This window comes from Sander lucioperca, chromosome 22 (genome assembly GCF_008315115.2).
Source record: "Sander lucioperca isolate FBNREF2018 chromosome 22, SLUC_FBN_1.2, whole genome shotgun sequence".
Taxonomy (NCBI): domain Eukaryota; kingdom Metazoa; phylum Chordata; class Actinopteri; order Perciformes; family Percidae; genus Sander; species Sander lucioperca.
In genome coordinates this window covers 24190602-24214704 of record NC_050194.1, presented here as the reverse complement: position 1 = coordinate 24214704, position 24103 = coordinate 24190602, and the positions used below count along the sequence as shown (strand labels likewise).

Here is a 24103-nt window from a genome sequence, read left to right as displayed (position 1 = left end):
AATAGAAAAGATTTGGAGGTAAAGTGCAGCATAACATACAGTAGAAGCTGCGTTGTAAAAGAAAGAAGTGGCAGGAGTTAACTGAAGAGGACTCTAAACTGGTGAATAGAACAACAAACAGACCTTTGAAAATAGCGACCGGAACCAAAGATTTTCTGGCAGGAGAGCTTTGGGGGGGAGTTTTCTGGAGCTCAGCTGTACCGGCGGTCTGCGCCACGCTCATGCTCCTCATGTCTGAGTCATTAGAAATGTCAGGCTTTGAATAGCCGGCTCTGTGTGACGCTGAGTCACTGCTGCCGTTTTCAGTTGCCGTGTCAGATGGCATTTTGGTTACAAGGCTATCTTTCTCGGAAATGTTCCTACTGCTGCAAAGATCTTCTGAACGAGAGTCAGAGTGTGACAGAGTTTGGGCGTGTTGTGTTTCTCGGGGGATGTTTTGGGACTTTGAAGCTGCTCCATCTTGTTCGGAGACCGGCTCCTCCTCTCCCTGGTTGACCCGCAAGCCTCTGTGTCCGATGGACGTCAGGTCTTCCAAAGCCGCGCTGCGAACCAAAGACATCCCAGACAGATTGGTCATTTCAGCCAGGCACTCGGAGGCATCGAGGCTGATCGCCCGCTGAGAATCCACAGCTCCGGTCCGCTCAGGGCTCTCATCCCGTCTAATCTCCGCCCCGCAGCTGAGGTCTTCAGAGGCCCATAAAGACTCACTTAGCCTCTTCCCACACTCCCCCACCGCCTCATTTCCTAGGTCCAAGGAGCAGGAAGTTCCAGAGAAGTCAACGCCAACACCAGCCCCAGCGGCTCCATCTACGCCAGGATTTGATCCGTCACCCGCAAACGCAAACTCACTGCGGACTCCTGGAGCGCTAGGCTTTGCTAATTTGTTTGGGAAGCAGATGAATGATGACATTTACAGCACTTGTTTTCCACCTCCCCATTTAAAAACAAAAACATGATGAAAGAAGGGAAACAGAACTGGACAACTGACGTCCACGAGGAAAATAAAAAAATAGACCATTTTAATATTTTATGAATCAGAAAAACTGCGAGCTATAAAAAGGTGAAGATGCAAGACGTGATCAATGTAGGTCCACAGGAAAATAACATGAGATGGAAATGGACGGTAATGCATCACCAAGGGGCTGACAGACAACAGATGATGCATTCCAGTGAACACACTGAACAACAGAGCGCTATAATATTATTTTTCATTGTAAAAAAAGTGATTAAAAATATGAAATAAGTAAAATAATGCAGTCCCCCCAGAAAACCTCCTTTTAAAATAACTATAACAAGTGTATGGAGTCTGGAGTGTGACCCCACTATAACATTTACAGTGGATCATTAAAATAATACATATTAAAGGTGCTCTAAGCGATGTTGGGTGACGGCACTTCTTGTTGACGTTCGAAGTATTTTCAAACAAAACGAGACTAGCTCGCCCCTCCCTCCTCCTCATCCCGTCCCCTCTCCCCCCCTTCCGTGCTTCCGCGCACTAACCCCCCCAACCCCAACCCCCAAATCCTTCTTGTCAGTTATTGGCTGGAAGACTGTTCGTTATGTTTGGTGGTGCAGGTTGGCCCAGTTTGTTATTGTTGCTGTTTGTGGAGCCTGGACTGTCTACAGAGACCGTGTTTTTTTACAGTGTGTTCAGGGGACAGGCAGCTAGCAGATAGTGAGGAGATGTTTGCTGTATGTGACAAAAAATGTTGTAGCCTAAAAAACGCGTGACATCGCTTAGAGCACCTTTAAATTGATACAATTATTTAGCATTTAAAGGATGTATTTAAAAAAAAACTCATCAAAATCATAAGTTTGCTATTTAATAATTATGTTTCATCATTCTGCCTTTAAATTGTGAATTAATAATTGCATTTTAAGTTTGAATCACAAACTTAAAAAACGCTTTTGAATATTACTTTTCGCTATTTATGGGAACTGTAAATGACACAAGTGTAAACAAACTGAAGCTTCGCTAAACAATATTTTTACATCCACAATGGATCAAATGAAATAATAATGATCATAATAATCATGAACTATATGCAAAATTCAATAGTGTAGCTTTAAAAGTAAGATTTAAACAACTTTTAATACATTGACTTTTGCATTTCTATTTTAAAAATTAAATCATGAGCTCATTTAAAGGCATAACGAGGAAATAGAATTATTAACTGGCTAACTTAATGATCTCATACATATTAGTTTTACTTTATTAATACATAATGCAACTACAAATGTAGTAAATTAAACTAAAAGTACATTTTTAAATGGTTGAATTAGCTTTAATTAAACCCCGTAAGAGTCTATAATTATTCAGAAGATTGCGGAGAACAGCTCTCTCTCTCTGTCTGCCTGGAGTTATAACTGAGTTCATATCTGTCTCCTGCAGTAAACAAAAACGTGAGTCAAAGTGCGATCAATAAAGCATGAAACAGCCTACCTGTTGAAGCTGCTCCTCCTGCTGCTGCGGCACGAACATGATGAGACAAACGGAGAAAGACATTAGTAATGACTTTCTGTCATTCATGACGGATTAATACACTCACTAACCGCAAAGAAATCGATACAAAAGCACATACACACACAGCATGTCTTCAGTTAATGCAAAAAGCCCAGAGCCAATAACTGTTAAACATGGAGATCAATATGCAAACGAGCAGGTTTCCCCCAGGGTGACGCGGTGCAGCAGCACCTCACCAATGATGTGGCGCTGCTGCTGTTTTTAACATTATTCTGGCGTTCCCCGCGGCTGGGAGCGCCTGTTTAACAGATCACAGGAGTCTTAAATCTGCCAGTGGTTTGGCACATTCCCTTCATTCGGAAATAGCCAGGATGTAACCACCTACTTATTTAGAACATGTTTGAGGCTGTTTATGATCATGTTGCAGTTCTGAAAGATGCAAATTATCAACCATGAGAGCAAGCATGAAGAAAAGAAGAAGAAGCCAAAGAACAAAAACACTCTGTTTTCAATTATGATGCTGAAAGAAAAAGATAGTAAGCTTACTTTTACAAATCAGAACAAACAGGAGAGCAGCTTCAATCATAAAATTTAAAGGAATAGTTCGACATTTTGGGAAATTTGCTTTCTCGAAGCGAGTTCAAAGAGAAAAAAGATCCCACTCTCACGTCTGTATGTTCATACCCCCGGTGGCTGGCGGATGGGACATGAGCCAAAATAAGAAGTCAAAGTACACGTCAAATAAGTTTCTCCCAAAGATGGTTTCTGTCATTTAGGTAGTTCTTATCACGCTGATATTTGTTTAAGTGTTCATTTTTCTGATGAGTTTGGTTTTATTAGTTATTGGATGCTATAAAAACGGGGTGAAACGTCATGATTGACAACTGGGATTGACTCGCGATTGGTTGGGCGGTGGTATGGGCGGGACTTTGATACCGCGGCTCCACCGCCTGATCGCTACTGCGCAGACTCTGGCTCCTAAATTACAAGATGGCAGTGTCCGTTTCCGGGAGATTTTGGCTTCACTTTTGTACAGTGGGAGGAAATGGAGACACATTGTCCGTCTTTATATAAAGTCCACGGTTATATCTTGTTTATTTAATCTGCAAAAAAACCCGAAGTGTAAAAAAACAAGTTGAGGTTTTCTGGACGGGCTTTCTGTCGGACTATTTCTTTGTCGCCTGGCGAGTTCCTGAAGTTACAGCAAGAGATAATCCGGAGACACAGGGTGGTGTCAATCTTCTGATGCAAGAAAGTGAATATATTTCCCAAAATGTCAAACTAGGAAAACAACCAAATGCACAAGCAGCTGAAAAGAGGCGGGAGCTTAAAGACCGGAGGCATACCAAGCTGCCCCGCGTCTTCACATGAGTTGCTCTCTAGTTCTGAGAGCTCGGGCACTTCAGCTCCAAATCCGCCTTCCTCTGCAGATGCCTCTGCTGCAGGATAAATGCATGTCAGTCAGTAAAATAGGAATAGTTCAACCTTAAATCTGTCCCTAATCTGACAGACTTTCCTCAGGTTTACTCAGCTAAATCTGCTCTGAAACAACCCTGACCTCGTGTTGTGGTATCTCTCACGTTTGCAGGAGCTGGTTAACACAGAGGTTCCCAAACCTTTTCATGTGAAAGACCCCTGAAGTGACACAAATTAGAGTATGACCCCCCATTTGGTAATACAGTATTTAATCCCAGGGCTGATAGGATTTTTGCCTTCAGATGTTTCATTACAGAAAGTGTATGAAACCCATGAACAAAACAGTCATACGTTCTGTCATTGTGTCACTTAAAATGGAGTTATAGTAAAACCTTCAGTGACAATGAAGTATTCCCCTTTTTCTGGATCCCCTAAAACACCGCCAAGGTCCCCTTGAGAACGATGCAAAATTGTACTGTGGCAGACTAGCGTAAAGGCTTTAGAGATTCTGAAAGGTGGATTTTGTTACCTTTGTAGAGAGCCAGGCTATCTGTTTCCAGTCTTTATGCTAAGCTAAGATAAGCTAACCGGCTGCTGGTTGTAGCTTCACATTCATAGTTAAATCTGACAGACTTTCCTCCGTTTCCGTTCAGACTGCCTGCGTCGGCCGTCCGACTGTCAAAAAAACAAAAACACAGGTCTCACCATTCATTTTGAATGGGGGTAGTGCGGCCAATCATGTAATCGGCGATCAGACTTGTCAGTGTGGCTTGAGGCGGTGTGAGAATCCCGTACAGGAAACAGGAAATATCACTGCCTCCATCGTTGCCACAAGTACATTTTAAAACACTACACTGGTGAACTGCCCGGTACAGTTTGTGTTATAGCTGAATGTTTCCTGTAACAACAAAGCATTCGCTATGTCTCGCTCGTCTCTTTTCTCGCTCTCCTGTGAAATAACGATGCCTTCAAGTGCGGTCGGAAACGTAGAAATCTATAAACGATCTGAGGGAAAACAGTAATTGTGAAATATAAAAGGTATTTGTGCTTCGCTGGCTCACTTTTCTTGATCTGAATGCCCACTTGCTCGGCTAATTCAACTGTGAAACAACACCTCCTGACCTCGTGTTGTGGTATTTCTCATGGTTTGCAGGAGCTGTTTAACAGAACAAGGAGTATTTTCAACCTGATGACCCTCCTCTCCACTAAGACTCTGGACACGCGGTCACTCTCAGTATTTATGAACAAAGCATGCTGGACCCACACGGAGTACTGGAGCTACTGGGACCAATTCTTACAGACAAAAGAGAAATTATTTTTCCCCGTTAGTCAGCGATGTGCGGCTGGTGAAGTGGTGATTCTAGAAAGTGCTAGAGAGGCTCTTATTGCACTTTGTTTGCAGTGACAACAGATACATGAGCCAGTAGGATGAGAGTATCAGGGAAAGCAGGTTTTAAAGTAAACATTAGCAAACAAAGACAAAGAAAATAAAGAGTGTGAGGTAGAAGAAAATCAACGTTTCTGCAAAATATCTCTGAAACAAAATGAAAGTTATTTAAACTACACATTAGCAAACAGGCAGAAAAGCACAAATTTTAAACCAAGACAGGCTGAAAATAAAGAGTGTGAGGTAGAAGAAAATCAACGTTTCTGCAAAATATCTCTGAAACAAAATGAAAGTTATTTGTAAAAGAGGAGAAATGACAAACTGAAAACATGCTAAACGAGGGTTAAGGTGAGTTAATAAAGCTTTATGGCATGAGGAGTGCAGGCGGGCGTACCAGCTGGCACCGCGTCATCACAGAGTTCAGACTCAGGTTTCACCCCGTTTTCACTGAGAGATGCTTCAGTCTCTGTGAAGGAAAAGGTAAACTGGAGGTCAGGCTGGAGCTTTATTGTGACAGAAGCCGACATCAACCCCGACTAATGTTCATGTGACCTGTGAAATGGATTTAAAATGGTTAAAACCCTGATCAGTGATATTAAGCTGCTAAATCCAGATTTTTGAGAACAGTTTGTACAGCAAACTATAAAAATATATTAAGACAGGTTAAGGGCTGGACGATTTAGGGCTGCACAATATATTGTTTTTTTATCATCATCGCAATATCAACTGGCGCACATCGCGAGAGGCTGCAACATATCGCGAAAGACACTCAGGGTCCTATCTTGCACCCGGCGCAGCACAGCGCAAAACCCGACGCAAGTGTCTTTGCTAGTTTAAGACCAACGCAGTTATCAATTTCCCGTCCAGCACCTGCGTCGTTTAAAGGGGCACTATGAAGTTTTGGCCATTTCTTCGCTGTTTCACTTTCTTCACTTTTTGCTGGCAGGTTTCTCTATAGAGCTCCCCCTACAGCTTCAGAATAGATAGTTGGCAGCTCCTATGTTTACTCGTGTCTGACTCCTCCCTCGGTCAGTCTGCCGTTTCCTCTTTCTGTTCCTCCGACAATGCTTTCCTAGCTTTCTGCTTCTTTTTTGCCGGCTCAGCCATGACAATAGTGTGAAAAACTCCATCGCTACCTTGTTAGCCAGTTCCTGAATGGGAGTATATAAGCGTATGTGTGCAGTGCCGTGAAGCAATTCATTACAACGTGAGACCTGATATCACGCCATACTTCCTGACGCTGAGTTGCAAGGGTGGTTTTTCCGCTAGGGGGAGCGAGACGACCACCATTCAACCCGAAAAAAGTCATATAACCATTCCAGTGACTCCCAAGCTGTTCAGTTAAGGTACATTAAGCTAAAAAAAACCTGCATAGTTCCTCTTTAACACAATTGGCTGCCTACATTTTCTCTAAACTACAACTAACTTTACAAAAACTAAACTTTCCAACTACTAGTCAAACGACATACAAATGACATACTCACTCTGCGTTTCAGCGGCGACAGGCGGACCTGACTGCGTCTGCTGCTTCCTGTTTGCACGTGAGGTGATGGGAAGTGGAAAGAGGGAAAACGGCCGCACTAGTGAGGGCTGTAAACTGGGGAACGCTAGGCTACGTACTAATTGGCCATACAGTTGATAAGAAGGGATGAGAAGAAACTGAAACGGATTATTAGCTACAAGCTGAACAATCCGCCGGGACAGTTATTATTTCTTTTTTTTTTACAAACTCTGCAACTGACAAACAAGACATGTATTTACAGTCATTAATGTGTCTTTTTTGTCTGTGCAGCATTAAAAGCCAAATTGTTTCTGGGCTGAATTGGAAGCGAACCGTGACACAGGATGGAAACAGCAGATCGTTCTGACCCAGATGTCTGGATTACAGAGCACAGTGCAGCTGCAGTCAGGCACTCGGGGCTAGTCAAGCATGTCTTGTATGCATTATGTAAAGAGGGATTAAAACAAAACACAGTAGAGACTGCAGGGCTCAGCCTCGGCCCCAAATCTGTACAGACCACAGCCATTTTTAGGAAACGGTACGGAGATATACATCTTTATAAATCCTTTAAAGTGCTCATATTATGCTCATTTTCAGGTTCATAATTGTATTTAGAGGTTGTACCAGAATAGGTTTATGTAGTTTAATTTTCAAAAAATACCATCTTTTTGTTGTACTGCACATTGCTGCAGCTCCTCTTTTCACCCTGTGTGTTGAGCTCTCTGTTTTAGCTACAGAGTGAGACCTCTCACTTCTGTTCCATCTTTGTTGGGAGTCACACATGCGCAGTAGCTAGGTAAGGACTACTAGCCAGTCAGAAGCAGAGTATGAGGGCGTGTCCTGACAGTAGCTAGGTAAGGACTACTAGCCAGTCAGAAGCAGAGTATGAGGGCGTGTCCTGACAGTACCTAGGTAAGGACTACTAGCCAGTCAGAAGCAGAGTATGAGGGCGTGTCCTGACAGTACCTAGGTAAGGACTACTAGCCAGTCAGAAGCAGAGTATGAGGGCATGTCCTGACAGTACCTAGGTAAGGACTACTAGCCAGTCAGAAGCAGAGTATGAGGGCGTGCCATGCTAGCAGCTAGGTGAGCATTATAACGTGTGTTCCAAAGTGACCACGTTTGTCTCTGAAGTAAAGGCTGGACTACAATAGAGCTGTTTGGAGCAGTTTGTGAACAGTGTTTTCTGTTGGAGATGGTAAGTCCCTTTGGGGTGGACTTTGGGATTTTTCACTTTGTAAACCTATAACCTATAACATGCACAAAAAAGATATATAACCCAATACAAAAAGCATAATATGAGCACTTAAACATTGCAGTTTCATGATGGCTCCGCCTTGATAACGCTGCTGGTCATTTAATACATCCATGCTTGTGATACCGGGCCATATGAATTACATTGACTCGACTCATGTCTGACCTTTCATTTTGGCGTCTCCGGGGCTTCTGTGTCCCATCTGGACCCCGTTCTCCTGGTGGTGCTGGTCATTGATGGTCATGTTGGCTAAGGAGGAGCTCATGGTGTCTCCAGCGCTGTAGCTGTTGGACGCGCTGTTTGTGTAGTCCATTGGCGGTCGCAGGTCAGGCTGCAGAGGAGCAAGAAATGAAGATCAGCAGTTTAGCCGTTAGTCCAGGATGTGTCGCATAACATATGACAAGTCAATCATGTTACATTCTGCAAAGCAGCTGACCAGGATGAACACCGGGTTTTAAGGATTAAATGTACTGAGGGCGCACTTCACCGACACTTTGTCTTCCGGCGTGCAGGGCCCAGTCCGTCACCACCAGATGTAAACAGACACTGAGTCAGTAAAAAACAGTTATTTATACATCCTGACGTGGGGTCTGCGCTTCATGTTACAGATAAAAATAGTCTCCTCTGCCCATGTGCACGTCGTCCTCACTGTCATTAGTGTAGCTGTACTTCCTAAACAACCAGCCCTGAACAAGTGTTTCATGTAGGGCCATGTTTCAGCATTATTATCATCATCATCACGATGCTAATACTCTGCGGTGGAGGAAGTATTCAGATGCTTTCCTAAAGTGAAAGTACTAATACCACACTGTGAAAATACTCTGCTACAAGTAAAAGTCCTTCAGGTGTAATCAGGAAAATGTACTTCAAGTATTAAAAGTATAAAAATGTGTGGTTGTTATATAAAAAAAATGTCTATTTTAAAAGTTTAAAAGCTATTTAGTTGAGCTGGAGCTCATTTTGAACTATTAAACCTTGTGTTGTCTTCCCTTCGACCATGAACTTGTCCATCCTGGTCAAATGAAAGAAATTGATTGATTGATTTTGGTGCTTTTTTCCAGCATTTTTGGCTCTTTTTTTATGCTTTTGACACTTTTTAAAACTTTTTTGTCACTTTTTTCAACGTTTTGTTTTAAATTCATGGTCAATAAACCTAATTTATATGTCATTATATCTAATCTTTGAGTTAAAAAGGCCGAAATAAAAAAAATAAAAAAAATAAATAAAAAAAATTAAAAAAAAATTATTTTGACTAATAGTTAAGATCAGAGGATGTTTCACAGTGGATCACAGACTGGTTTATGTCAAAGTTAAATCATATAAAAATGTGTGGTTGTTATATAAAAAAAAAATGTCTATTTTAAAAGTTTAAAAGCTATTTAGTTGAGCTGGAGCTCATTTTGAACTATTAAACCTTGTGTTGTCTTCCCTTCAACCATGAACTTGTCCATCCTGGTCAAAAGTGAAATTGATTGATTGATTTTGGTGCTTTTTTCCAACATTTTTGGCTCTTTTTTTATGCTTTTGACACTTTTTAAAACTTACTTTTTCAGCGTTTTGTTTTAAATTCATGGTCAATAAACTTAATTTATATGACTAATCTAATCTTTGAGTTAAAATGGCCGAAATTATGAATTATTTTGACTAATAGTTAAGATCAGAGGATGTTGAGTGGATCACAGACTGGTTTATGTCAAAGTTTAGTCAGGATACGGTTCTAAAACTGTTTAAACATGTTTTTCAAATGTTATAAAAAGTGAATGAAACACCCAAAATTCAATGAAAGTAATCATTAATTTGACCTGCAAAGAACGTTGTATGGGTTCCATACAACGCACATCCATGTATCCATGTTATATTTGGGCAGTTTGGTTCAAAGAAACCCATATTTCTGATATATATTTTTTTTAAAACAGGTCAAATTTGACCCGAGGACAACACAAGGGTTAACTAAAGACTATTTTCGTTATGGATTCATCTGCTGATTATTGTCTCCATTAATCGGTTGATTGTTTGGTTTGTAAAAAAAGTGAAAATAGTGAGAAATGTTTCTCACAATTACCCAGAGCTTTGTTTGGTCCAAACCTCAACATTATTACTAAAACATTAACATTATCAACATTATTAATAGAAAAAGCAAATGTCTCGTTTTGTCCACAACTCAAAGGTATTCAGTTTACAGAGGAGAGAAGAAACTAGAACATATTCACATTTAACAAGCTGACAGCAGAGATTGTTTTTACTTTGTCATAAAAACAACTCAAACTGATTAGTCGATTTTCAAAATAGTTGCTGATTTATTTAATAGTTGACAACTAATTGATTAATCTTTGCAGGTCAAAACAACATATTTTATAAGCTAAATATCTTAATTTGTAAAGTAACTAAAGCAGTCAGATAAATGTACCTGATTTTTCATCATTGATTGTACAGTACTTGATTAAATTTGTACTTAGTTACTCTCCTGCTAATTAGGGCTGCACGATATGAGGAAAATATCTAATTGCAATTATTTTGACTAATATTGCGATTGCAATATGATTCACGATGTTGGAGGGAATGATGGGGAATGATTTTGTATCATTCTCATTGAAAATTATTAACACTGAAAGAAATTAAAATGATTATAGTGTGATTTTGGATCTGTACCAAGCAAAGATTTTTTTCTCTAGTCTGTAGGATATGATTTGTAGGCCGGGACCTCTCTGCAGCAACACAATACTTCATTCAGAATGGTTTGACACTTATTTTGCCATTAACAAATATTGCGCCCCCTGCGATTTGGATATTGCACTAGTCCATATTGCGATTTCGATACAATTGTGATTAATTGTGCAGCCCTACTGCTAATGACTGTACCACAGGAAGCAAACCTCACAGTCCCGACAGCTCCTTCAACCGGCGAGATGTCAATTCAATCAGGAGAGACTTTGTTTGCAGATATGCAAAAAAGATTTATTGTACAACTGCATAATAAAATGTAAATGTGAGTCTTTGGAGATTAGACTCCATTGTATTAATAATATTTTTAAAGGGGTAGAGAACAGGACATAACCCCTGATGGAGTCTAGACACTGGTTGCGGCGGAGAAGGAGTTCGGAGACCAGACCGAAGAGGAAACGGAGCGGTCAGCCGGGAGAAAAACGATGACCGGAGGCGGCAGGGGAGGTGGAGGGTTGAGCACTTTGCCTGAAACGACAGCTGACAGCGCAGGGAGAGAACAGATTTAAAGCAGAGTTGTAATGCTGTGATTGGTCCTTGAATTTCATCTGATTGGTTTAACCAAAAGTAGCGCCTCTAAACAGCTGATTTGATTTAAGAAGAAAGAGTAGTGATTGGGTTATTGTCGTCTTCCTGAAAGAATTTGCGCTGAGCTTTATTTGTGTTGTATCTCATAAAAAGAGGATTACAAATCAGATTAAACACAAGCCTCCGGTTATATCAGCAGTTTGCAGTTTGAATCAGGTTTTTTTCACCCTCAAACACACACACACACACACACACACACAGTGCAGAGAGCTTATGGCGTAATCAGTCTCTGCAGCCAGACTGCTCTCACTGTTTGTATGTTGCAGATTTGTCGGCCTCTAATCTTTATTTTCACCCTCATGTCCACTTTGGCACATAAACACGACTCGCTTTAATCTCTCAGAGGATCTGCTTAAAGCCAAAGACCGTTTATATATCATCATATCAGTCTACTATGAAATTATCATCGGTCAATATTATGAAGGAATGCAAATGAATCTGCATCGATTAAATGTAAATTTCAAACATTTATTTGACGGATATAGTTACTTTACAAATTAAGATTTTATATAAAACAAAAAAAGGCTTGAGGTAAACCATCCATTGTTTTGGTAGAGTCTTTTAACCAGACCTACATTAGGCCAATGCTGTGGGACAAAGGGAGAACTGCTTGTGATGCGTGCTCACCGTAGCACAGGTATATGTCATGTCCATCTCGTTTGAGGTAGGTTTCATTCTGCTTTCCCACTAAACACTAATACAATATTATAATGTTACTGTTTCTGCACTACAATGGTACTGTTAGCACACTGCACATAGCTGCACAGACTGTACATATCTGTCTATATGGTTCATACTGAATATCCTTATTTATTCTGTTTTTCTTATAATACACTGCATATATTTATATTATTCTTACTACTATTATAATGTTACTGCTACTACATTGCACATATCTGTACATGTTGTTCATACATTGTTCATATTACATAGCCATATTTATTCTGCTCTTATAAGGTAACTGCTAATACACCGCACACATTTATATTTAATTTATATTACTCTAAACCACCTTCTTTAAACCAGCTGTACACTACTGCACTATATTTATTGTCCTGTCTATACTTTGTATATCACATTGCACTTCTCACATTCTGCTCTTTTTGCACTTCTGGTTGGACGCAAACTGCATTTCGTTGTCTTTGTACTCGTACTCTGCACAATGACAGTAAAGTTGAATCTAATCTAATCTAAAACAATACCACTGACAAGCCACTAACACGGTGAAAAGCTGTAAGCTTTCACCTTTTCCAGACACCTGTGTATCTGGCTGATTACCTTTATGCTTTCCAGTGACAATGCTCCCCCCCAGTGATAAAACCCAAAACACAAAACTGCATATGCACTAATGTCACCAACGTAGTATATAAACAAAACAAAAAACAAAGTTGCATAATGGCTCCAATAATTTTACAAAAAGAGCAAAGATGAGAGAAAAGCCAAAACATACATTTAGATTTGTGTATCAGAACTTTACTTCTACTTCTTTCCTCTCTCACGAATCATCTCACGACCCCTTAGATTTATCTGGTGACCCTTTGGAGGGGCCCAAGCCCTAGGTTGAGAACCAGTGGAGTAGACTATAGAGTAGTTAAAACTATCTCCACCTCAACAGCTTACACTATGATGCATCAGTGTATATCATAACATATCAGTCACACACATATTTCTGCAGTACTTCTGATACTTTAAGATCATTTTGTGGTAATACTTCTCAGCTTTTACACAGAGAAGGATAAGATTTTGAAAACAGGACCTTTACTTGTAACAGTATTAAGAGTATTTTTACATACATTAAGAGTATTTTTACATTGTTCAATTGGTACTTTTCTTCAAACGTATCTGAGTACTTCTTCCACTTCTGGTCCTCTTTAAACCCCCCCCCCCTCCCAAAAAAAAACAAAAAACAAAACACAGCAATGCCTAAACTGTTGCCGTGGTAACTCCAGCCAATAAACTCCACTCTAAAAGGCGCACTTGGCTCAGTTATGTGACCTTCCCTCTGTGTACTTTCCTATCTGCTGACCTCGGATGTCTAAACAGCGTTCCACACGCAGCACAAACGGCATGAATGGGAGAAAGTGGCCACCAGGGGAGGCTGAAAAACACTTTAAAAAGATTTTAAACATCCTCCTTTTTACGTCAAAATGTCCAGTTTATGTTTCTCAAATGTTAAAGGATAAGCCTGCTGATATTTACAGTATATCTTATTGATAACTTCTTCCTCTGTGCCATAGAGCTCCATTGTTGTTAAAAACACATCACTGAGCCACACTGTTGCTCTGACATGTTTCTTCATCACCACGAACACACACAAACACTATAGTTTATTTTGACTCAACCCCCCCCGCACATCGTCCTGCTGCCACAAACACTCACTAAAGCACCAAAATGTGAATTCATCCGCTACTGAAAATAGTTCCCAATAGATCTGCAAAGATGAACTGATTAGTTGTCCATTATTACATTAATACACAACTATTTTGATAATCGGTTTGAGTCATTTTTAGTCATTCAAATTTCTCTGACTGCAGCTTCTTAGATGTGAATATTTTCTAGTTTCTTCTCTCCTCTGTGACAGTGAACTGAATATCTTTGAGTTGAGGACAAAACAAGACGTTTGAGGACGTCATCTTGGGCTTTTGGGACACTTATCTGTCATTTTTCACCATTTTCTGACAATGAAAATACTTGTAATTGCAGTCCTAGTGCCCAACAAATGAAGTATTTCCTCCTGTTTTCCTAACGTTGGTTAAAAACTACAGTGACCAGCGTTTTTTTTAGGAAATTGATAACCCTTTTTAATATCAAACTTCATATTTGTGACCTTTTTTAAAGATTTACAACTTAAGACAAGTGGGCTTGATCCTGATCATTTCTGTTTGACAAAGGTCGTTATTTTGCTCTTCTAACCAATCAGAAGCCAGTCGCGTATCCGTCCCGCCAACGTCACTGTCAGTCGACACAGAAGCAGCGGTTGTTAGTAGCCGTCACCGTTGCGCCACATTTAGAGTTATTATTTCTGTAAGTTCACTTACAACGACATCGATCTCTCCCGCGCTTGAAGCCATTTTCACGGCCGTGCCTTTTGTAATTTTTCTGGCTCCGGCGCAGGAACATAACGTCCCCATTCTTAATCCTGCCCACAAAGCTCTGATTGGCTCGGTTGGTTCTTTCCAAACGGTGGGAACAAGCAGATCTATTTGACAGTATTGGAATCACTGAAATAAGCAGAGATGTAGGCAGAGACTCAAAGGTCTGGAACCAGGCTCGGCTTGAAGCTGAGTGCCACAGACAGGATCGGGGGGTCAGACACACACATTGGTGGCTTTAGTCTTTTCGTGGGTTTGGTTGACAATGAGAAAAACATAGAATAACACCAGACTTATCCTTTAAAAAAAAAACTGCATTTAAAAAACAGGAGATCCCAATGTGTTACGATAGAGTGATGTTTGTGTGTTCCATAGAAATCCTAATGAATAGTGTACTCTCAGTGCTCCCGGACAAAACTACCATTGTAGCATTACACATGACAGAATCCAAACAACAAGAAAGCTGCACACTCGCCAACAAAGACCATCCCTCTGAGAAGCCGTTCACTCTGCATCCGGGAGCTAAGGCGGTTAGAGAGCAAACAAAGTCACGGCTGATAAGAACTGATAATTATATGTACAGAGGGAATGGACATTAGTTACAGGAGACAGGTGGGAAATACTTCCAGGCCTCTTACAGACTCTGCATTTTTATTAACACACCCGTTTGTCACTCGTTGTGTCGGGGGGGTCCAGACTGGACCGGTCGGACCCTCTTCATGATTTGCTTTGGGACACAACACGCACACAAATTTCACCTGCTGCAGAAAGGGAACATGACAGCGGTCTTTGTCGCAGATTCACGAGGGGGAAAAGGGCTCAAAGGTCTGCTGATGCAGCCTGTTCCTCTCAGGGCCGTGTGAAAATGCAATCTTGGCACAGGCCCACAAACCCGCCAAGACGCTCGGTCAACAGGGATGTTGACACAGCTCCAGGAGCAACGAGCATGCAGCAGGACATGCAGACGGAAACTGAAACTGTGTGTTTTGACCAGGGTCGGACTGGGACAAAAATTCGGCCCAGGCAATTCCGTCCTGTACCGGCCCAATTTCAGACGGGGACATCATGGCACCAGCAGCATGATGCACACTTACAGGCTTTCATAATCCAGAGAGTGAAACAATGATCGTTTATTGTCGATTAATCGATTAGTCGATCTACAGTAAATTAATCAGCAATCCTTAATAATCGATTAATATTTTTGTTTGACCAAGCGAAAATAGGCAAATATTCTCTGGTTGCACCTTCTAAAATGTTAGGACGTACTGCTTTATCCTGTTTTACATCATTAGAAAACAAATATCTTTGTGTTTTTAGTTCAAAACAAGACGCCTGAAGGCGTCATCTATAATCGGTAGTTGCAGCTCTGGATTAATCAGCAGAGAAACTGAAACCTTACAAATATGTTGTCTTCAGCGGGGGTTCGGATGTCAAAGGGTTTATCTATTAAATGTCAAAAAATGCAAGTTGACGTCTGACAAAAAAAATAAAGATGTTCCATTTACATTGACATTAAACAGAGAGAAGCAGCTATGCGAAACTGGAAGCAGAGAATATTTAACATTCAGTTCGATCATTTCATGTCGATTGATTCATCGTGTAATTGTCTCGGTGCTAAAACAGATCAAAGCCAGAAACAAAGGCGTTGGTCTGATGCCGTGCCCCGTCCTGCCGCCTCACCAGCGCTGCTTGTAGCTCAGCTGAGATACGAGGATGCTGCACTCATGCTTGATTGCTTCTGTATCTCTGACCTACTTTCCCCCCCATCATTCCCTCTCTCTGTGTTCTTGGCCTCTGGCAGCCTCTAGCAGCCACAGAGCCACTCCACCTTTCTATAATGTGGGCCTGGCCCTGCGGTGGAGGGGCTGAAGGTGGAGCCCATTTCCATTTTCCCCTCCATCTCTGAAGCGCTGGAGGGGAAACATTTTGCAGTGCCTCCGGCTCAACTCTCCTCGTGTTTAGTAGCTGTGGTGGCCTAGCCTAGAAATCTAGACGCACCCTAGCGGCAGCAAATTTGCAGCCAGGGTCATCTAGCAACTGTCCGTTGGCTCGCAAGCTGGAAAAACCAAACTCTAGCCGGGCCAATCACATCATGTATAGAGCTGGTGGGCGGGCTTAACATAATGACGGCAGAGTTGCGACGGTTCCCCGTGAATTCTTGCTCAGCATCACAATTTCATGAAGATACTGCGGTTTTGGCCCTCTGAACCTTCGTCAAGATTGTGATGCTGAGCAAGAGCAGAGTGCTGTAACTTCCTTTATCTAGTCTGATGTGGTATTTGCCAACGCACCTGCATCAAAGAATTGGTTGATGTGCAAATTTCTTCGTAAAGATGACAAACGGATACGGCATTGTGCAGTTGTGCGTTTGGGTATTGTGCAATACATATTGACCACAGCATGATTTAATGGGAAATATGCATCTGGGTAGAATTAAGTAGAATATGAGGGGGAGGATGTGCAGTGGGTTCTCGTCTCCTCTTCTGTGAGTGTGGGGGAGGGTAGGGTAGGGGCGGGGGGGGTCTTGTGTGAGGTTTATCAGATGGTCATTGAACGCAGTGGATGAGATCATGTATGATTATGTTTTATGCATGTTTACTGTATGTTTATTGTGTGTTTATGTGCGATGCGTCGCCATTTTCTGTTCTCTCGACCGCCCAAGACGAATTTCTCCAAAAGGAGACAATAAAGGCTCATCTCATCTCATCTTATCTTAAACAACTAATCGATTAATCAAGACAATAATCGGCAGGTTAATCGACAATGAAAATAACCGTTAAAAGTTGCAGCCCTAGTGGCCAGTAGTCACGTATTTATTAGGGGTGTGAATCACCAGAGGCCTCACGATACAATATGGTCACGATACTTATGTCACGATACGATATTATTGCGATTTTAAACATATAAATATATTTTGCGATATATTGCAATGTATTACCTTTGTTCCAACTTCAAATTTTTCCCAATTTCAAATAATGTCCCCAAAAGGAAACTTTGTCAACATCTGTTTTTATCTAAAAAGATAAATGTCTCGGTTTGTTCATCTCACTTCAATTTTAATGCTGCAAAATGGGATTGTCAAGCAGACAAACTGACCAACACATATATAATAATAGATCCATACTTGGCGTCTGTGTATCAGTATTGCCACGGAAAATATCGCGATACTGTGCTGTATCGATTTGTTCCCCCCACCCCTAATATTTACCACCGTTGTTTGCATACCTCCAGGATGTGAACCACACCCTGCTGCCTTTCCACACATCCTCCCTTCAGCCTCTTCAAACAAGACGCGTGTTACATCATCAGAGCTCGACTTTCAGTTTGCAGAAGGAGTAAAAGACACAACCTCGCAGTATGAAATATGAGGAAACCTTCTTGTGTTGTCATGGTGCAGAGTAAAGTATCTCCAGCTGCTGTGTGTTTCAATATGTACACGACACACACACACACACACACACACACACACACACACACACACACACACACACACTCAATCCTGGTGAAATGAACCATCCTCCATCAGCATGGTGCCAATTAACTCTGCCTAAGACTGCAGTTTAGAGCCCGCTGTGGCATTTCTTCTTCTCTTTAACGAGAAGACGCAACTGAGTGGCAGACGTTTACAACTCTGTCAGACTTATCTTGTCTTTTTCTGACTGTTTCCAACTGAACTAATGTATACATGCAAAAAGAAAATTGTATTAGTTGGCTATATAGGATATATGGGATCTAGGAATCAATTTGTCTTTGAAGTTTTGATAGAAGAAGATTTTATGAAAAGAATAATGATAATGACTTTATGTTTCATTATCCAAAATATGAGTCATTGATCAAACGTAAGACCCCATAGGAAGCAGATCAGGGCTGCAATTTATGATTATTTTCATTATCAGTTATTGTGTGTCAGAAAATAGTATCACATCTACCCAAAACTCAAGGTGACGTCTTAAAATGAAATAAATATATTTAGTTTACACTAGGGATCAACTGATACTGGTTTCTCAAGGCCGATACCGATTATTAGTAGTTAATGAAACCGATAACCGATATTTGAAACCGATATGCATTTACTGTGAAAATGAAAATCTTTAAGTCAAAATTAAGATTTTGGAATGTTACATACTCCAACACAAAACTTAAATTACACTTAAATAAATGAGAAACCTTCAACATAATAGCCAGTAACAGAGAGTCAGAGAGTGTTGAGGGCAGGACATTAAGTCAGACTCAGACGCAGAGGGACAGACACAGAGCTGTAGCCGAGCCAACGTAGCGCACTTTTTAATTCATTAACTTTATCGTTATCAGGCAAATAAAACGCTGATACAGATGATCTACAAACTGCTAAAAAAACGGCCACGGTAATCGGCCAGGGCCGACTATCGATCTATCCCTAGTTCACAGTGAATGAAAGCAGTGAATCTTCACATTTGAGAAGATTATTTGGCATTGTTGCTTGAAAAAGAACTTAAAAATGAATTGGTTTCTGTCTATTGACTAAGCGATGAATCGACCGATAGTTTCAGCTCTAAAGCAGATGTCTGAGTCAGAACAACTTGTAAGAAAAGCTTTGACTGTAGGGAAGTCATTTCATTTCAGGGATGTTGTTGGTTTTGCCAGCCTAAGCTAAGGCCCGCTGGATGAGGTCACCTCTGGACTCCAGCCTACCTACCCCACCGTCACTCTTTTCTAAATGGAGCTCTTCAGTGTGGACTCATTTCATAACGCGTGACGCTCGAGGACCTGTCGCTGAAGCTGATGACTCCGTTAATTCAGAGAGTGATTGTTTCAATTAAAGGAATAGTGCCATGAACCTTCATCAATCAACCTGCACTCATTTCCATCGTTGTCTCTGCTGTCCTCCAACCTTTTATTAAGATGGAGACGTTGTGAGGGTGGGTTAATATACTGATTTTAAACATTTTTAGCTTGATTGTGTGAGCTTGTTCCAATCCGTCATCCCTGACAGATTATGACACAAGGTAAAAACACCTAATCACTGGCAAAAAACGAAGGCTAAAGAGCACGAGCAAGAGTGTAGTTTGTAGGAGGGGGACCACAGGTCTGCAAAGAGCTTGATGAAAACTGCTAAATTGTTGCATTCTGTCTCCATCTTCAAAAAATGTATGAAGGAAAAATTGCTTATAACATATGATTGTTGATATTCTTTAAGATTTATATCTGTACTGGGATCGTCTGTATTTTGTGGTATTTGTCTGTGTCGAGTCTATTGTAGCCTCTTTTGATTATAAAGCAGGTCGAGGTGCTGTATAAGTATCAAAAAACGCTCAATCCACAGAGAAATGCACACCGTATTCAGAAACTGTGCCTTTAAATGAGCCGTCAGGACTTCCTGTACGGTTGTGATGTCACAACTATACCATATATATATATATATATATATATATATATATATATATATATATAAATAATGTAGGAATATGAGCACTCATGTAAATGAATGTAATACACCAGGGGCTTGTTTGTGCATTGCTTTAGACGCATGGATTATAGAATAAAAAGGAGTGAATGTGTGCGGCACGTATACAGCAAAGATACAGTAGAAACCATTTAGGCCCTCAGATGCAAAAAAAGGAGAAAGATCCAGATATATATATATATATATGACTGTAACGGCACTGTAGCGGCACATTCTATAGGTAGAAAGTGCCGCTACAGTGCCGTTACAGTCATTCCCTGGCTGCAGTGACGGTGCAAAGACTCCGAGAGCGTAGATGTGGAAGACCCGGAAACGCTGACCAATCATAGGAGAACAGACTTTGTCAGGGGAGGGGGGGCAGGCACTAAAACACAGGGCTTTCAAGCGACTAGCGGCCTCCCAAACGACCGGCACCTCCCAATGACCGGTACCCGATTCACAATAACCTTTTCTTTCTTCTTTTTGTCGGCTAAAGTCAACTAGCAACGGCCACCTCACAATGACCGGTACCCGACTCACAATAACCTTTTCTCAGCTAAATTTAACTTTAACCATTCGGCCATCGCCTGATTTTATACCATATCATACCAACTCGTTCATGAGAATGTGCTGTTCAGGCAGAGGGTGAATGCAGGTATATTCAGACAGACAGTAAGAGAAGAATAATGGGTTTTTAGAACATTAAAGCACGTAAACATGTTCAAGCAGAACCCAAAATACAAGTAGGAACCTGCAAAATTAACACATGTATCCTTTAAACTACAACTCCAGCAGTTCTTTGGGAAGGAGGGGTCCGCGTCAGACGTCACCGTGTACATTTCTCCAGTAACAAGTCATTCCAAAGCGCTGCAGAAACTTGCAGAATGCTATTCTGTGTCTATCCAAACATTAACAAAATGACTCTGGGATGTCTTTCATTCCTGTCCGCACATCATCTGGCCCATTGGAAGTGTTCCCAGCTGCAGTTACAGAGTACAACATGCCGCCCCTCCCTCCTTGTTGCAAAAATCTATGTATTAAGAAGCTGGCTCTTCCCAGGAGGATGGAAAGAGGTGTGTCGGAGGCGAAGAAAGAGACTCACTCCAACAAATCAATCCATTCCCCGCGACCACAGGTAGCCTATTATTATCTCTGACATGCAAACAGCTCATTAGGCCCTATTGTTTTCAGGTGAAAGGCACCTAGTGTGCATCAGATCCTGTCCGCTGACCCCGGGCGGATTACTGAGCAGCCCATATGTGTCAGATAAGCAGCCTGGTTCAGTGCTTGGGCCTATGTAACAGCGCTGTGAGACTCTCCGCTGCCGTGTGCACACTCTCCACTGTTGATCAAATGAAAAATGGGCTTGGCATTTGCGCACAGCAGGCGCAAGGCATCGTTTTCCCCGATTCCCCAACAGAATCTGCTCTCTAAATAATGTAGGAATATGAGCACTCATGTAAATGAATGTAATACACCAGGGGCTGGTTTGTGCATTGCTTTAGACGCATGGATTATAGAATAAAAAGGAGTGAATGTGTGCGGCACGTATACAGCGAAGATACAGTAGAAACCATTTAGGCCCTCAGATGCAAAAAAAAGGAGCGAAAGATCCAGAATAACGGGAGCGAGAAAGAAAAAAAGCAACGCGAAGAGCCACAAATTCACACTCAATCAAATCAGACGACGCAAAGAAAAGAAGCTGCTACATTGGACTATATATTAGAGAAACAACACTGCAGTACTGTCCTCCTTTTCATAATTAGATTACAGATATTGTGGAGGATTAGTCTTGTTAATGCGCGCAAAGACGAGCTCCGTGCGGCTGCAGCGAGAGAAGGACCTGCTCCGGAGGAGGATGGAGACATTTTGCTTTTCGCAGGGAATGAGGAGAAAACACGCCGCGTTAGAGGAGGGAGTTGAGCGAGGCTGGCTGCAACAAAAACACGTTTCTCTGTTTATTGTTAAATGGAGGATCGATGAAGACAAAGATGAAGATCGCGCACAATTTAATCTTAAAAACAAACAAACACCTAAACGTGCAAAATAAGCCGCTGCAGGATAATCTGTGCTGCAGAAATAGTGAGAGAAACAGGTATTGCATTCATGTGCATGCTATTTCTATATGTGTAAACGCTCAGAGGCCCAACCTCTCCCACCTCATGCAAGAAATATTAAGTGACAAGACGAATGCCGATGGAGAAATACGACGCAAGGTTTGGGCTGGCATGTCGGCGGCTCGCTAAGACGTTCCGGTGTGATCGCACTGACATTGGATCGGTCAAATAAAAAGAAATATGTTCTAAGGGGGGTTTTCTTACCTGAGTGCAGACAGCGGCGTTGTGTCTTCAGCGGCAGTCGCTCACCGGGTTCACACAGCTTCTCCTCGCAGTGCAGCGGCAGGCCGGAGCGGGGCGCTGCGGAGAGGAGAGGAGAGGAGAGGAGAGGAGAGGAGAGGAGAGGAGAGGAGAGGAGAGGAAAAGAGGGGAGAGGAGAGGAGAGGAGAGGAGAGGAGAGGAGAGGAGAGGAGAGGAGAGGAAAAGAGGGGAGAGGAGAGGAGAGGAGGGGAGAGGAGAAGAGAGGAGAAGAGAGGAGGAGGAGAGGAGAGGAGAGGAGGGGAGAGCAGAGGAGAGCAGAGGAGAAGAGAGCAGAGGAGAGGAGAGGAGAAGAGAGGAGAGGAAAAGAGGGGAGAGGAGAGGAGAGGAGAGGAGAGGAGGGGAGAGGAGAGGAGAGGAAAAGAGGAGAGGAGGGGAGAGGAGAAGAGAGGAGAAGAGAGGAGGAGGAGAGGAGAGGAGAGGAGAGGAGGGGAGAGCAGAGGAGAGGAGAGGAGAAGAGGGGAGAGCAGAGGAGAGCAGAGGAGAAGAGAGGAGAGGAGAGGAGAGGAGAGGAGAGGAGAGGAGAGGAGAGGAGAGGAGAAGAGAGGAGAGGAGAAGAGAGGAAAAGAGCAGAGGAGAGCAGAGGAGAAGAGAGGAGAAGAGAGGAGAGGAGAAGAGAGGAAAAGAGGAGAGGAGAGGAGAGGAGAGGAGAGGAGAGGAAAAGAGGAGAGGAGAAGACTGGCTGTGCTGAAATGCAACCTGTCTGCTCACAAGGAGCCATCATGGAGGGTGTAAACAAAGAGGTGCAAACAAGCTTTGAAAACTCAGTGTTTCCGTTTCTCTATAAAACATAATGTACCACTCACAAATCTTTCAAAAGCTACCTATGACCACTTCTGTACATAGTTATAATATCTAACTACAGTGTAAAAATACTCTGTTACAGGTAAAAGTCCTGCATTCAAAATTAAAGTCAAAGTATTAGCAACGAAAAGTTAAAGTACTCATTAAAGCAGAAGTATCCATTAGCAGTGGTGGAGAGTAACTACGTACATTTACTCAAATATTGTAGGCAACCTAATTTCAATTTTGAGGTACTTGTACTTTACTTAAGTATTTCCATTTTATGTTCTACTCAACTACATTTTTAAAAAGGGACATATAGTACTCTTTACTACATTTATTTGACAGATTTATTTGGCAGATTTAGATTGATACAAAATATAATATTTAACAACAATCAACTCATACATGATGATATATTATAGATTAAGATACCCAGCAGGACATTAAGTAGTGAGCTCCACCTTTACCAGCTGCAACATTAAAGTGATGAACACATGGATGCATCAATAATTAATCCAGTCATAAAATACACATCATTCTAAATGATTATTATTATTATTTGGTCATTTAGAATATGTGTCGATGTGTATCTGACCTTACTGTTTGTATCTATGTCTTCAGTGGACCACATGTCTGAAATAAAAATAGATTTTCAGTTGACTGTAAATATGTTTTTGATGTAATTTATAGATTTCAACAGCACACTGAAGAAATATGTCTAAAATAGTATGTAAGGGACCAAAGAGCAAGATGCAGGAAACAGGACTCAAAAAAGCTTTTCTCTCTATTTACCTCCCAAAAATGAGAAAACAGGATTGAGCAAAAGGATTATTAAAGGTCCAGTGTGTAACGTGTTTAGTTGTTCATTCTCAAAATCTGTGTTGCCCGTTCACAAACTTGTCCTTTTTCATGAATATTTACCACCACCATCAATTCCAAGTATTCCTATTGGCTTGAAATTTTACATTTGCATTTGCATGAACTGGGGTAGACGCTCCATATTCATGCTCCATCTTGAAATACGTTAGCCGGTAAGGGACATACAGGACATACTGCTCCGCCTTTCACGTTTTCGCTGTCACATGATAAACTCACA

General features: G+C 41.5%; 1 protein-coding gene across 42 annotated transcripts in view; it reads right to left on the bottom strand.

The window, feature by feature from the left end:
- Positions 1-22282, bottom strand: part of LOC116060939 (microtubule-associated protein tau-like) — a 44686-nt gene extending 22404 nt beyond the window's left edge. For 2 of the 42 annotated variants that reach the window (XM_031314698.2, XM_031314710.2), the window contains exons 1-5: positions 14371-14523; positions 8189-8354; positions 5662-5733; positions 3811-3903; positions 2444-2467 (exon numbers count right to left, since the gene is read on the bottom strand). In XM_031314698.2, coding sequence (XP_031170558.1) covers positions 2444-2467; positions 3811-3903; positions 5662-5733; positions 8189-8354; positions 14371-14463 — 448 coding nt within the window. In that variant the 5' untranslated portion in view covers positions 14464-14523. Of the gene's footprint in view, positions 1-123; positions 1207-2443; positions 2472-3810; positions 3904-5661; positions 5734-8188; positions 8355-8494; positions 8561-14370; positions 14556-22167 lie in introns of those variants that run through there. The other 40 variants (XM_035997261.1, XM_035997265.1, XM_035997264.1 and 37 more) reach the window with 38 other exon arrangements.
- Between the last annotated feature and the right edge of the window lie 1821 nt (positions 22283-24103).